Source organism: Mixophyes fleayi, chromosome 2 (assembly GCF_038048845.1).
Source record: "Mixophyes fleayi isolate aMixFle1 chromosome 2, aMixFle1.hap1, whole genome shotgun sequence".
Lineage (NCBI taxonomy): Eukaryota > Metazoa > Chordata > Amphibia > Anura > Limnodynastidae > Mixophyes > Mixophyes fleayi.
This window is the reverse complement of record NC_134403.1, coordinates 313,793,508-313,809,951: the sequence shown is the minus strand read 5'-3', so window position 1 is coordinate 313,809,951 and position 16,444 is coordinate 313,793,508. Positions and strand designations below refer to the sequence as shown.

Sequence of the window (16,444 nt, the reverse complement as noted above, 5' to 3'; positions counted from 1 at the left end):
GTTTGAATGGGAATATGCACCTAAACCTGTTGTAAGTGTGTCAAATTATGTAATAGTCTCCATCCATATTTTATATCCATTTTAACATTCCATCTAGGAGTTCATAATGTGAATCACACCCTATCTCCCACTTTAAGTGCAAGAACTGCTTGGCATTTCTTGTCCACAAAACGTTTGTATCAATCCGACAATTTTCTGAGGCAAGTCACAACTTGAGACCAGATGGAGGTGAAGTCCCATTGGAGAGTGTTTGACTGCAGGAACCCCACCGGAAACTTGGGAAGAAGAGGATGCAGACCATATACCACAGAGAATGGAGTGGTGGAAGTGGATTCATGAAATAAATTGTTGTAAGCAAATTCTGCCCAAGATAACAGATTGGACCAGTTGTCCAGGTTGATGGAGGACAAGATTCTGAGGAAGGTCTCAAGATCCTGGTTGACTCTCTCTATTTGGCCGTTTCATTGCGGATGATAAGACAAGGATAATTTTAATTGGATATTGAGAACTTTACACAGCGCTCGCCAAAATTTGGAGATGAATTGGACTCCATGATCAGATATTATTACCAGAGGGCAGCCATGAAGGAGGAAAATCTCTTTTACAAACTTCTGCGCTAAGACTAGAGAGGAAGGAAGACCAACAAGAGGAACAAAATGGGCCACTTTTGAATAACGGCCTACAATTACCCAAATAGTGTAAAACCCTCTGCTAGGAGGGAGATCAGTAACAAAGTCCATACTAATGTGTGACTAAGGTCTAGTTGGTACAGAAGAGGCAGCTGAGGACCAGAAGGCATCTGATGGGAAGGTTTGTGTTGAGCGCAGATGCTACAAGTGGCCACAAAATCTTTCACATCAGTACGGAGAGTGGGTCACCAGTAGTTCCAATAGATGAGTTCAAAAGTCTTGAGGGAGCTTGCATGACTGGAGATACTGGAAGACACCGCGGAGGAGAGAAGGCATTTGGGGTCCAAGATGGCGTGCTCAAAGGATTGATCAGAGTCTTGGATGTAATCGAAGGCCCTAGAGAGCTTTCTTGTTCATATGACCTGGTTTGCATGTCACACAAAGGTTAAAGCGTGAAAAAAAATAGTGACCAGCGAGCCTGGCACAGGGTTAAGGCACTACGCTGTTCGAAGGAGGTTTTTGTGATCCGTAAAGATGGTAACTGGATACCAGTGTACCTTCAAAGAGCGCCATTTAGAAAGGGCCAATTTCATGAGCAATAGTTCCTTATCCCCTATAGTGTAATCCAGTTATGTGGGCAAGAATAGAAGGCGCAAGGAAGAAGTTTATTGGACAGAGATTTTTGGGAGAGAACGGCTCCCACTCCCACTGCGGAGACATAACTCCAAGAAAGAAAGGTTGGGTTATATCAGGTTGTCTGAGGAAGGGAGCAGACTAAAAGGCCTTTTGGAGAAAACTGAAGGCTTCCAGAGCTCCTGAAGACCAGTTCTTAGTATCAGCTACCTTCTGGGTAAGGGCCACAATAGAAGCGACTATGGTGAAGCAATTCTGAAAGAACTGTCTACAATAGTTAAAAAAACCCCAGGAAGCTCTGGATTGTCTTGAGGCCGGATGGAAGTGGCCAGTCTAAAATGGCTCAACCCTTCTCAGGGTCCATTTGTAGACCAGAACCTGAGATGATGTATTAGAGGAAAGGCATTGAGAAGGCTTCAAAGGATCACGTTTCTAATTAGCATTAGAGTCAATTCCTACGGAATCTGGAGAGGACCTCAGAGATGTAGAGAGGGTGTGAAGCAACATCTTGAGAGAAAATATAAATATAGTTGAGGTATACACACAGGATTAAAGGAAATCTCTGAAAACCTTATTTACAAAACGTTGAAAGACAGCTGGGGAATTGCAGAGTCCAAATGGCATAACCAGGTACTCGTAATGACCATCTCGGGTGTTAAATGCGGTCTTACATTTGTCTGTGGTTGTAAGCCCCTCGAAGGTCTAATTTGGTGAAGATCTTAGGTCCTTTGTTACGGTCAAAAAGTTCAGTAATTAGTGGAATGGGGTAACGATTCTTAATAGTAATCACATTTAGACCTAGGAAATGAATGCAGGATCGCAGGGACCCGTCCTCCTCCTTTAAAAAAAAGAACCCTGCTCCTGCTGGGAGGTCTGATGAAGCCACATTGGAGATTATTTTTAATATAGCCAGCCATAGCCTCTCAGGTAGAGAGGGTATACTCGAACCGCAGGGGTGAGTTTTAAACGGCAGAAAGTTGATAAGACAGCGCCAGAAGCTCAGAACGACCTTTATCAAACACATCCAAGAAGACTGAGTACTGATGAGAGAGAGCTGAGGGAACTTGGTCAGAGGTAGTAGAAATCATTTGAAGAGGTTTCACCTGGGTCAGGCAATGGGATTGCCAGGTAGTACCCCAGGAAAGGATTTGCGAGGAATTCCAATCCACTTGTGGGGAATTTAGCTGGAGCCAGGGTAGACCTAGAATAAGAGAGAGAGTGGTTTGGGTCAGAACCAGAAAGGTTCTGTAATGCCCCTTATTTGAAGAGTGAGGGGCCTGGTCTGCAGATGGATAGCTCTGTTAGGAAGACTAGAGCAATCAATGGCAGTGATGACAACTGGAGTCTTCAAGGGGATCGTAGGCAAGGACCACTGAGATACCAAAGAGTGGGAAATAAAGTTTCCAGCTGTGCTGGAATCCAAGAGACCAGACGATTGGCACTTACCCATGGCACACTGTAAAGAAACAAGAATAGAACAAACACTAGGAATTGGAGAGAGTTTAGGAGACAGCCTGACCTCCCCTGAGCAGGTTAGGGGTTGGCATTTCCTGATCTTTTTGGACAGGAGTTGAGGAAGTGACCCATTTCAGCACTATAAATGAAAAGGTTATAATTTTGCCTCTTTTCTCATTCCTCCGGAGATGTTCCTCCAGCGAGCGCAGCCAAAATGCATGGGCTCATTAGGGGGTATGGAAGATTGGAAATGGGGAACCAACTTAAAGGTAGGCCGGTGAGAAGGTTCTTTTTCAGCTGATCTTTTCTGGAACCATAAATCTTCCCGATTACACAAGGAAATAGGGCATGAAGGGTGGGAAGCCAGAACGTCCTTAACACGGTTGGATAGACCCTGCCAGAAAGTGGCCACTAGAGCATCATTGTTCCACCGGAGCTCTGATGAGAGAGTGCGGAATTCAATTACATACTGAGCCACAGAACGGCTCTTTTGCCAGAGCCTATGAATACTAGCCACTGCTGAAGTGACACGTCCAGGCTCAAAGATTTTACAAAAAGCTGATATGAAGGCGATGCAATCACTGAGTAAGGGATCTTCCATTTCCCACCGAGGAGAAGCCCAGGCCAAAGCTTGTTTGGTTAGCAGAGATAATATATAGGCGACCTTTGTCTGGTCGGTAGGGAAATTGCGGGGCTGGATTGAATTGAACACTGGTTCAAAAACCCACTTGTGGTCTACGTAGAACTAAGAAGGTGTTAGAAGTCGAAGGGTAGAGGAGGCGGAAGCGGAGCACTGGGTTCAGCTGGAGGTGGAGCAGAAACTGCGCTACCTGTAAGGTGTTAAGGCGTGCGGCCGTGGACTTGTAAGCAATCAAACAACTGGCGTTGCATGGCATCTTGTTGTTTCACTCTTCCCAAGTGTTGGGAGTATATCTTTCGTTGAACGTTCTCCAGCAAGACCCATACTTTGGCCTCTTCTTACTGTCACAAACCATGGCTGAGATTAGGATTCCTGGATCTGCCTACCTTAACGCTACTCTACCCAAAGGCGCAGAAAGAGTGCTAGGCGAGACTCGTTAGGAGAATAAAGGAGTAGGTGATAGCCTGCGGATGAGTTTCACTGAACAGCGAACAGAGGAATCACTGGAACAGCAAGCTGAGCACAGGAGGACATAGTCTGTGAAGAGGTTACTACTAGACAACAAGCTTGACACGAGGAGGTGATAGTCTGCAGATGAGTTCCACTGAACAGCAAATCGAGGAATCAACAGCAGGAGAAACCGAGCACAAAGAGCCACGTCTGTGTAGGAGCCAGAAGACTGACACAAAGAACCTGCACCTGACTGCAGGGTCAGGTGCCTTAAATATCATGTAGATGATAGGAGAGCCAATAGCAGGGGAAAGAGAGATTATAAAACATATCGATACTGCAACCCAAATCCAAGAAGGCATCCACCATTAGGAGATCACAGCGCTCAGCGCCGAAAGAGAGCCCTGCGTTGAGGAGGTAAGTATGCCGGGACCCGATGAGGGCCATGAGTGTGATGCTGCAGCAGACCCCGCCTTTGTGAGAGTTGAGATTTTATATACTGTACCTGAATTCCTCGTGCTTTCAGATGCTCAAATAGAGCCTTTCTCATTATTAATCTGAAACAAAAAAAAAGGTAAAACATTAATATCAGATCGTGAAAATCTTAACCTTCCTGAAAGATCTTGTTTTCCAGAAAATCTATATAGTGAAAACAGAGCTATGATGATATGCACAGATTGTTTGTGTGTATGGGGGAGAGGTGGGTGGAAGGTGTCTGAAATGAACATGATAGCAATAAAAAATAAAGATGTCCTTAATGGCCAGTGGTAAAAATGTTTGTTTAATTGATTTCAAAAACTGTTTGTTTGAACTCTGGGTTCATTGTATCAGCTCTGGTGGGTGTAAGTGTATATTTGGTAAGACAACATATGTATTTGCTACTTACTAATTATATCACAAAAGGTCACAGGAGCCTGCAGTTTCATTGGTTGACCAAATGATTTAATTGAAAAATCATTATCCCTACCTGCATAAAATCACAAGTGGTTTCACCGGCCAAAACCACCTGTGGCCTCTATGGACTAAAGCCCTTCAATTTCATTACAGTCATTCCACCCCAAGAGCACCAGAGTAGGGAGAGACCACTCTCTTCAGGGCTATAAAAGTTATGTGAAGGGCCACATTTTTATTTTTAAACGGATAATCGTTGGGGAGTACATGTGGGGGTGTGAGCATTCAAATATTGTTTACGAATGGGGCAAATTAATTTCATCAAATTAAGTCATAGATATATGTATAAAGAGTAATATCTGATTAAACTGGGAAAATTTATTTAAAAGGAGACCATGTATTATAACTATTGTTTTCCACCGAGCACAATTGATTGAAACCAACAAGCAAATATAGGCATAAAATTGCTTATTTGATAAACATCACCTGTATTTTTATGGAAGTGTGTCATATTCTGTATGCATGTGTAGCAATGGCAACCTGAGCAGGTCGCACATCTGCTTTAGATACCCCCCCCCCCCCCCCCCCTGCAGGCAGAGAACAGCATCTCCCAGCATGCAGTGGGGAAGAGGAGCTGTGAAGTAGCAGCTGAAAACAGTAGTTGGATTTCTGAGAAGGACTGACAGGGAGATGCAGCAGTTGGAAGAGGAGAAGGAGCATGGAGGAGAGGAGAGGAAACAGTATTGAACTTGGGATACAGCGGTGATGAGAGAGACCAGCGCTGTATAGACAGAGGAAGATGCCATAACAGGAGACACTATAAGCTGGACTGCTGTGAGAGATATGAACAGAGGAGCAAAGAGAAAAAGAGAGAGAGTGATAAGTATCCATGTTTCTAATATTATTCAAGTAATTGGACTGAGCCATATTCGTTAGCTAGATAGGGATAGTTAGTTAGAGTGATTGGACTTAATCAAATCAAGAGAAAACGGCAAAAGTCTTCTGTTAGACAAGTAATATTACAGAGAGGAGATAATTTATTTAGCAAGGAGCCTATTATATGAATTTGGACATTGTCTTGCACTTCAGGCTGCAAACTGCTTTATATTGGAGCTGAAAGAAGAAAGAGCCTATATTCCAACTAACTGATAAAGTTGCATATCCATACAGATATTTATTTATTTGCTTCTGGACTGTATTACTATTTGAAGTGTTCATAGATGTTTAAATTGATTTAGACAGATATCTGTATATAGCTTTGTATCACTATTTTAGCACAGCAAGTATTATATTAGTGGTAATAGAGATACCTCTAATTTATCATATATCAGAGAGATCTGTTTTAGGTATTATGTACAAAATGTTGTAGTATGTTTTTTGCTAATTTTATGTGATTTTATTGTTCACACTACTGATGAATAGAGAACGTTCAGCCCACCCATATACAGGACACACGCATATTGACATGCTTACATACACACCGTAGCAGTACAAAGGGGGCATTACACATGGATATTTGTAAAGCATCTTGTATTGTATGCTGGATTAAGGCATCAATATATTTTTGTATTCTCTACATGATAATTTTCCTGCACCATTTCCCTTGGTTAATTCTTTTGCATTTTTATCTACAGTAGAAATGGCAGATCTGTTGCTGGCTATAGCAGTGTGCTGGGGGAAAAAATGTTGTGTGTATGTTCCTTGTAGGATAACCCCACCCTTTCAAGCACCTGTTATGGCCTATAAATTGATTTGAGCAGCTTCCACTTTTGTATTAATTCTTAAAATGTAAGACTCCATGGGGGTGATTCAATTCCGTGTGACCTATCTCCGGAACATCCACGGAGACACATCGCACCAATGTTATTATGGCAGGGATCTCTGATCATTTATCCTCGCACCCTATAGAGGTGCACAGAAAAATGAGAGAATATTCCTACTGTAATGGCCGGCAATTTCCGCAGTCGGACATCTCGGCACTTCGCCAGCAATTCAATCTTCCCTTGTTTGTTGACATTTGAAAGTCCAGTTGTGCAGCACTATTTCTGTTTCATATGCTGGATGTTATTCTTATGTGATAATGTGTGTATATGGGCAGCTGTACATTACCATGTTGTTCAGAGTGCTGAATACACATTCTAGTTTCTGTTATTAGCTCACATTCAAGTGTATGTCCAGTTATACAACCAACATTTAAACTAGGGATGTGCACCGGCGACTTTTGAGGTCTCGTGTTTTGTGTTTTGGATCCGGATTTTCGTTATTTTTGAGGTTCGGATTTGTCTCGCAAAACACTTGACGAAAGGTCTCGGTTCGGATTTAAGGTATTGGATTCGGATTTTTTTTGAAAAAAACATAAAAAGTTTAAAAATCAAGTTTTTGGGCTTATTTTCACTCCTAGGCTATTATTAACCTCAATAACATTCAATAACAAGCATTTCCACTAATTTACAGTGTATTCTGAACACCTCACAATATAGTTATTAGTCCAAAACGTTGCAACAAGGTATCTTTCTGGACTGCGTAGAGGAGTGGGTCACCACAATATATATTAAAAACCCTGAACTTTTATGATTCGCACCAATAATTGTACCTGGACTGCGTAGAGGAGTGGGTCACCACAATATATATTAAAAACCCTGAACTTTTATGATTCGCACCAATAATTGTACCTGGACTGCGTAGAGGAGTGGGTCACCACAATATATTAAAAACCCTGAACTTTTATGAATCGCACCAATAAATGTACCTGGACTGCGTAGAGGAGTGGGTCACCACAATATATTAAAAACCCTGAACTTTTATGATTCGCACCAATAATTGTACCTGGACTGCGTAGAGGAGTGGGTCACCACAATATATTAAAAACCCTGAACTTTTATGAATCGCACCAATAAATGTACCTGGACTGCGTAGAGGAGTGGGTCACCACAATATATATAATAAGAAAACCATCAACTGGTTTGATTCGCACCAATAAATGTACCTGGACTGCGTAGAGGAGTGGGTCACCACAATATATTAAAAACCCTGAACTTTTATGAATCGCACCAATAAATGTACCTGGACTGCGTAGAGGAGTGGGTCACCACAATATATATAATAAGAAAACCATCAACTTGTTTGATTCGCACCAATAAATGTACCTGGACTGCGTAGAGGAGTGGGTCACCACAATATCTTAAAAACCCTGAACTTTTATGAATCGCACCAATAAATGTACCTGGACTGCGTAGAGGAGTGGGTCACCACAATATATATAATAAGAAAACCATCAACTTGTTTGATTCGCACCAATAAATGTACCTGGACTGCGTAGAGGAGTGGGTCACCACAATATATTAAAAACCCTGAACTTTTATGAATCGCACCAATAAATGTACCTGGACTGCGTAGAGGAGTGGGTCACCACAATATCTTAAAAACCCTGAACTTTTATGAATCGCACCAATAAATGTACCTGGACTGCGTAGAGGAGTGGGTCACCACAATATATATAATAAGAAAACCATCAACTTGTTTGATTCGCACCAATAAATGTACCTGGACTGCGTAGAGGAGTGGGTCACCACAATATATATAATAAGAAAACCATCAACTTGTTTGATTCGCACCAATAAATGTACCTGGACTGCGTAGAGGAGTGGGCACTGGGCACCACAATAAAATATATAAAAAACCTTCAACAGGTCTGCATTACACTACACATACGGCTGCTCCTCCATCCTCTCCATCATATACATGTTGGAGTTTTAGCGTGTGACAACCTCTTGTTTTTGATAATGTCAGTGCATTTTGAATATTTTTCAATTTGCCCCACACCACTGAATGTACTTTATCTATGATACGCATCTATCTATCTTGACTGCGTAGTGTGGTGGCCCCGGTACACAATTTGGTACCGGGGCCACAATAAAATAAATACACCCTCCACGTGTCAGAATTCCACCAAACAAGTATCTGGACTGCGTAGTGGGGTGGCCCCGGTACCCAACTTGATACCGGGGCCACAATAAAATAAATACACCCTCCACGTGTCAGAATTCCACCAAACAAGTATCTGGACTGCGTAGTGGGGTGGCCCCGGTACCCAACTTGATACCGGGGCCACAATAAAATAAATACACCCTCCACGTGTCAGAATTCCACCAAACAAGTATCTGGACTGCGTAGTGGGGTGGCCCCGGTACCCAACTTGATACCGGGGCCACAATAAAATAAATACACCCTCCACGTGTCAGAATTCCACCAAACAAGTATCTGGACTGCGTAGTGGGGTGGCCCCGGTACCCAACTTGATACCGGGGCCACAATAAAATAAATACACCCTCCACGTGTCAGAATTCCACCAAACAAGTATCTGGACTGCGTAGTGGGGTGGCCCCGGTACCCAACTTGATACCGGGGCCACAATAAAATAAATACACCCTCCACGTGTCAGAATTCCACCAAACAAGTATCTGGACTGCGTAGTGGGGTGGCCCCGGTACCCAACTTGATACCGGGGCCACAATAAAATAAATACACCCTCCACGTGTCAGAATTCCACCAAACAAGTATCTGGACTGCGTAGTGGGGTGGCCCCGGTACCCAACTTGATACCGGGGCCACAATACCTCCTCCAAACATGCTACAGACAATTCGTCATTGAGATCCCATTAAGTATGTTAAAGACAGACAGGGTCCAAGTGTTATTAGTTGACTTTGTAAAGAAAAAAACTGTCCCTGTTGCACATAGTCGTGCAATGAAGACTTACTTTTTCATTTAAAGGCACGATCTTTCAAGTGTAGTGTTTGTAAGTCTAAGTCATATTATACTTTTGGTAAAATTGGTTTTTTTGGTTCCTCTTTATGGTAATTAATTAGTAATAGAATTAAAGTAGGAAATAGAATTAAATAGAATTAAAGTAGGAAATAGAGTGGTATAGAGTTGTAGTGTGGTATAGATAGAGTGGTCCACACAATATAATAATAAAACCCTCAACTGGTCTGAATTCCACCAAACAAGTATCTTGACTGCGTAGTGTGGTGGCCCCGGTACACAATTTGGTACCGAGGCCACAATATAATTAAAAAACCCTCCACGTGTCGGAATTCCACCAAACAAGTATCTGGACTGCATAGTGGGGTGGCCCCGGTACCCAATTTGATACCGGGGCCACAATACCTCCTCAAAACATGCTCCAGACAATTCGTCATTGACAGACCCCAGACAGACAGGGTCGTAGTGTTACTGTTTGACTTTGTAAACCCAAAAAAATGTCCCTGTTGCACTTGCACATAGTCGTGCAATCAAGACTGACTTTTTCATTTAAAGGCACGATCTTTAAAGTGTCAGAAAGAGAGAGAAGACACAGGAGAGGAGAGTTGTAGCTGGGGACCTGGGGTGGAAGCTCCCAGGCTCCCCCAGCATTGCCTGGAAGTCTGAGCGTGGTGACTGAGCCAGGGCAAGGAATGTGTGCCCTGGATGAGGGGGAGAACTCCATGCCACTATAGTGAACCCAAGAGAGAGGGGGACACTGCACATGGAAGAGGCCCTGGAGTGAGGGCTGCTACAAGAGGCATGGTAGCTGTAGTGTCAGATCCTGAGGCTGAGAGTACACAGAGTGACGTGTCAGAGCACAGGAGACATTATCCCCGCAGAGGAGGGATGAGCTGCAGTTGAGAGGTCTGCTGTTGAAATAGGACATGCACACTTTAACAAACCAATCATTTCAGCGACAGGGCCTACCAAACAACTTTGACTGAAATGATTGGTTTGTTTGGGCCCCCACACCAAAAAAGCTATTCATCTCTCCCTGTACAGACTAAACAGGCTCTACTGAGGCAAGATGTCGTCCTCATCCTCAACCTCTGATTCCTCTCCCCCTACAGTGTGTACTTCCTCCTCATCACACATTATCAATTCGTCCCCGCTGGACTCCACAACCACAGGTCCCTCTGTAGTATCTGGAGGGCAGTGCTGTACTTCATTGAGGAATTGATTATTCATTTTTATAAACATCATTTTTTCAACGTTGTGAGGAAGCAACCTCCTTCGCCGCTCACTGACCAGGTTCCCCGCTGCACTAAAAACTCTTTCCGAGTACACACTGGAGGGGGGACAACTCAGGTAAAATAGAGCCAGTTTGTACAGGGGCTTCCAAACTGCCTTTTTTTCCTGCCAGTAACAATATGGACTGTCTGACATGTCTACTTGGATGGTGTCAGCAAAGTAATCATCCACAATTTTTTCTATTGTGACAGCATCCAATGCAGCGAGAGTAGACATGTCTGCAATGGTTGGCAGGTCCTTCAGTCCGGACCAGATGTTATCAGCATCCCCGCCAGTGCCTCTTTTGGGAAAACTGAGCTTTTTCCTCGCAGCCATAGATGTGGAAGAAAATGAGGGTGGAGCTGTTGGCATGTCACGGTCCTTTTTCAGAGGACAATCTCCTGACCAGCAGGTCTTTGCACCGCTGTAGATTTGTGTCCGCCGGAAACAGAGACACAACATACGCTTTAAACCGAGGATCGAGCACGGTGGCCAGAATGTATTCCTCTGACTTTAAAAGAGTGACCACCCTCGGATCCTGGCAAAGCGTACGAAGGGCTACATCCACAAGAGCTACATGCTTGCTGTAATCGCAATGGCTTACCAGCTCCTCCCTCACTTTCTCCAGCTGCTTCTGCAACAGCCTGATCAGGGGAATGACCTGACTCAAGCTGGCAGTGTCGGAACTGACTTCTCGTGTGGCAAGTTCAAATGGCTGCAGAACCTTGCACAACACGGAAATCAGTCTCCACTGCGCTTGACTCAGGCGCATCCCCACTCCTTTGCCTATGTCGTAGGTGGCTGTGTAGGCCTGAATGGCCTTTTGCTGCTCCTCCATCCTCTGCAGCATATAGAGGGTGGAGTTCCAGCGCGTCACAACCTCTTGTTTGAGGTGATGGCAGGGCAGGTTCAAGCTTTTTTGATGTGCCTCTAGTCTGCGGTAGGCACTGGCTGAATGCCGAAAGTGTCCAGCAATTTTGCGGGCCACCGCAAGCATCTCCTGCACACCCCTGTCACTCTTGAGGTAATGCTGCACCACCAAATTAATGGTGTGGGCAAAACATGGGACGTGCTGGAAATTGCCCATATTTAATGCCCGCACAATGTTACTGGCATTGTCTGACACCACAAATCCCCATGAGAGTCTAAGTGGGGTAAGCCACTGGGAGATAATTTCCCTCATTTTCTCTAATATGTTGGCAGCGTTGTGCCTCTTATTAAAGCCTGTAATGCACAATGTTGCCTGCCTTTGCATGAGCAGCCATTTTGTAGATGCTGCTACTGATGCAGCTGTTGCTGTTGCTGCGGAAGGGGATGCATCTACCCAGTGGGCTGTCACAGTCATATAGTCCTTCGTTTGCCCAGAACCACTTGTCCACATGTCCGTGGTTAAGTGGACAGTGGGTACAACCGCATTTTTAAGAGCACTGAGGACACTTGATCGTACTTCTCTGTACATTTTTGGTATCGCCTGCCTAGTGAAGTGGAATCTCGAGGGGATTTGGTACCGGGGACACAATACCTCCATCAACCCTCTAAATCCCACTCCACTGATGGCGGACACCGGGCGCACGTCTAACACCAACATTGCAGTTACAGCCGCAGTTATACGCTTTGCAATAGGGTGACTACTATCGTATTTGGTGGTCATGGCAAACGACTGTTGGACGGTCAATTGTTTGGTGAAAGACTTAGCGGTCTTACGACTTCCCCTCTGGGAAGATGACCGACTAACAGCAGCAACAGCAGCAGTGGCAGTAGTAGGCGTACCGCTGCAGGATTCCTCGGATGAATCCCGTATTGAGGAGGACTCAGTCTGGCTGGTGACTTGGGCTGCAGGACTGAATCTGATGGAGATTGTGGAGGAAGTTGACGAGGAGGGTGTTGCTGGTGTGTATCCAACTGGACCACGGGATTTAGGTGTCCCTGTACCGATGAGGGTCCTAGCCCCAGTTCCTGAACTAACCACTGAACTATGAAGGTTATTCAGGTGACGTATAAGGGAGGATGTTCCTAGGTGGGCAAGATCCTTACCCCTGCTTATTTGAGCTTTACATAAGCTACATATTGCCATACATTGGTTGTCTGGATTTGGATAAAAATAACTCCAGACCGAAGAGGTGCATTTTTTGGTCTTCTGACCAGGCATGACGATGGGCTTTTTCATCCCATGGACATCAGCTGTTTCCCCCCCTGGTGCCTCATTTACAATAACCACATCACCATCCTCATCATCAAGTTCCTCCACAGCGCCAGCTACACCATCAATAGCCTCCTCCCGAGCCACCTCTTCCCGTACAGTGATGGGAAGGTCAGGCTTGACAACCACCAACACCCTTGGACTCGCCTTGGGGATTTGTGATAATTTCTCTTTAGAAGGCAGAGTTGTTTGCTGTTTTGTTGCTGACAGCATAACTCTCTTCAATTTTTTGTAGGGGGGGGGAGGAGGAGGAGGGCTAAGATCCGTGGGTGAAGCTGAACCACTAGTCATGAACACGGGCCAGGGCCTAAGCCGTTCCTTGCCACTCCGTGTCGTAAATGGCATATTGGCAACTTTACGTTTCTCCTCAGATGATTTTAAGTTTCTCTTTTTGCTACTTTTTCTTAACTTGGGCTTTTTGGATTTTACATGCCCGGTACTACGAGATTGGGCATCGGGCTTGGAAGACGACGTTGATGGCATTTCATCGTCTATGTCATGACTAGTGGCAGCAGCTTCAGCATTAGGAGGAAGTGGGTCTTGATCTTTCCCTACTTTATCCTCCAAATTTTTGGTCTCCATTATATGTAGCACAAGATACTGCAGAATGTGTGAACTTGGTAATATTGCAGTACCAATGGACTTATAATGCTGGATTGGTTTTGCAAATTTGGTTATAATTATTATATATTTTTTTATTTTTTTTAATTTTTTATTTTTTTTTACTTTTTTTTTATTTTTTACAAACTTGGGAATAATGGGGAAATAACTATGCCCTTAGAAGCACAGAGCACAGGACACAGCACCACTGGACTGAACAGGACACGGCACAGGACCCAGCAGCACTACGGAACTCAGCAGGACAGAGCACAGGACACAGCACCACTGGACTGATACTGCAGAATGTGTAAACTTTGTAATATTGCAGTACCACTGGACTTTTACTGCTGAATGTGTGAACTTGGTAATATTGCAGTACCAATGGACTTATAATGCTGGATTGGTTTTGCAAATTTGGTTATAATTATTATATATTTTTTTTTTTTTTAAATTTTTTATTTTTTTTTACTTTTTTTTTATTTTTTACAAACTTGGGAATAATGGGGAAATAACTATGCCCTTAGAAGCACAGAGCACAGGACACAGCACCACTGGACTGAACAGGACACGGCACAGGACCCAGCAGCACTACGGAACTCAGCAGGACAGAGCACAGGACACAGCACCACTGGACTGATACTGCAGAATGTGTAAACTTTGTAATATTGCAGTACCACTGGACTTTTACTGCTGAATGTGTGAACTTGGTAATATTGCAGTACCAATGGGCTTATACTGCAGGATTGGTTGTGAAAATTTTGTGGTAATTAAAAAATATTAAAGTAGTTTTTGGTATTTTATAAAAAAAACTTTTTTTTATTTTTTTAAACACAGGGGAATATTGGGGAAATAACTATGCCCTTAGAAGCACAGAGCACAGGACACAGCACCACTGGACTGAACAGGACACAGCACAGGACCCAGCAGCACCACTGACCTCAGAAGGACAGAGCACAGCACACAGCACCACTGGACTGATACTGCAGAACACAGCACAGCACAGCACAGCACAGCACAGCACTAAACAGCACAGCACTAAACAGCACAGAACTAAACAGCACAGAACTAAACAGCACAGAACTAAACAGCACAGAACTAAACAGCACAGAACTAAACAGCACAGAACTAAACAGCACAGAACTAAACAGCACAGAACTAAACAGCACAGAACTAAACAGCACAGAGGACCACCTAACACACCCTCCCTCTACCCTGATCAATGCCCGAGTGAAGATGGCGGCGACTAGCGGGGAATTTATAGGATCCGAGTATCGCGAGATCCGACAACGGGATTATGAGTCAGAGCCTCAGTTTCACTTTTGAATTTGGCGCCAATACCCGGATCTGTCTCGGATCCGACTCGGATCCGCAACGTTCGGGTGGGCTCGGATTTCAGAAATCCGAGCGCGCTCATCCCTAATTTAAACTGGAAGAAAAAAAAGGAGCAGCCATGAAGAACATTATTTCCCATGATAATGCCAAACTTCAATGTGCTGAGAATGGTTTTTATTTCAGCACCTTGAAGTTTAGTGTACGTTAGTATTGAATGAGCAGGAGAGTTCTTCACTGTTCCCTATGGCTGTTCTTTTTATATGGTTTAACCTATGAAAATGCACTGTAATCAACTGCAAATACAGAGTATAGATGTGAATGAAGCTTTAATCTGTTTCCGTGTTCTCCCCAGCACCTACTTCCCGTGTGCTCCACCCGGCTGTTGTTACTTGCCACCCGGCTCTTGGAGCCCAGCAGAGTCCTATTACAATAGAATAAACCAATGTTTCTCCTATTATAACAGGCACTACAGCCAGCAGTGTGTGTTAGACCACTGACCACCAGTCTGATCAATCCTGGCAGGTGTGGGCAATAACCTCCAACATTTTTCAATATTATTGCAAAGTATTACAACTACCGCCACCCGGCTGCTTTTTAATGCAGCTCGGCTGGCAAAATTTTCTGGGGAGAGCACTGTGTTTCTTTAAACTCACGTATGCTGTCCTGATCATTCAGTTACTTTACAAGTTAAATATATTGAGCAATATTAAGTGCAACATCTGTCCAGGGTTGAGGTACTTGAAATGTGTGTCCTGGGAAATGATGCTACTTGTTTAATTCTTGTTGCTTTTATTTTATGCATTTGTAAGGTATTGAGAATGATATGGTTGCTGTTATCATGAAAGAATGCATCATTGTGTATATGGCTTTCCCCACTGCATGGATCCCAAACACTTCCCTCTGTAACAATGATGTCGGACAGCACAACATTACACATATAATATTTAATAGAAATAAAGAAAGCACTGCTTACGCATCTGCCAGCCACACTACAAATTTGTGACTTCTGCTCATTTTTGTAGGATCCTTAAGCCTGCAGAGAATGGAGAAAACAGAATTTGAGATTAACATTTGCAGACTTTCCAGTTTATCTATATGTAAGTATTTCAGACATATGATAGTCTGTTTATGTCTATTGTTCTAGTACACCGGGCTTCCCATGTCACACTTTTCCTGTTTTTTTTTCCTTTACTTTTATTTAAGTATATGGTCCATTTATGTCAATCAATATTATGCTGATTACTAATTACTACTTTTACCACGGAAATACACATAACCTATATTTTACCTATGTCTTGTTGGAGTTCAATATATAAATACTATATATATATATATATATATATATATATATATATATATATATATTACACATTTATATTACACATTTATATATATATATATATATATATATATATACACATTTATATATATAAATATATATAAATATATATATATATATATATATATATATATATATATATACACAAGTTAACCCGTGCATGATACTCATGCATTCTAGTCAAATCAAGCTACTTAAGGTGTTAAAAAGGTTCTTGTCATCTTCATCGCCACACACACAC

General features: G+C 43.2%; 1 protein-coding gene across 1 annotated transcript in view; it reads right to left on the bottom strand.

The window, feature by feature from the left end:
• Positions 1 to 16,444, bottom strand: part of GDPD1 (glycerophosphodiester phosphodiesterase domain containing 1) — a 79,776-nt gene that overhangs the window by 4,541 nt on the left and 58,791 nt on the right. Inside the window, exons 8-9 of the mRNA XM_075196591.1 lie at positions 15,838 to 15,897; positions 4,313 to 4,364 (exon numbers count right to left, since the gene is read on the bottom strand). Of these exons, the coding sequence (XP_075052692.1) occupies positions 4,313 to 4,364; positions 15,838 to 15,897 (112 nt within the window). The remainder of the gene's footprint in view (positions 1 to 4,312; positions 4,365 to 15,837; positions 15,898 to 16,444) is intronic.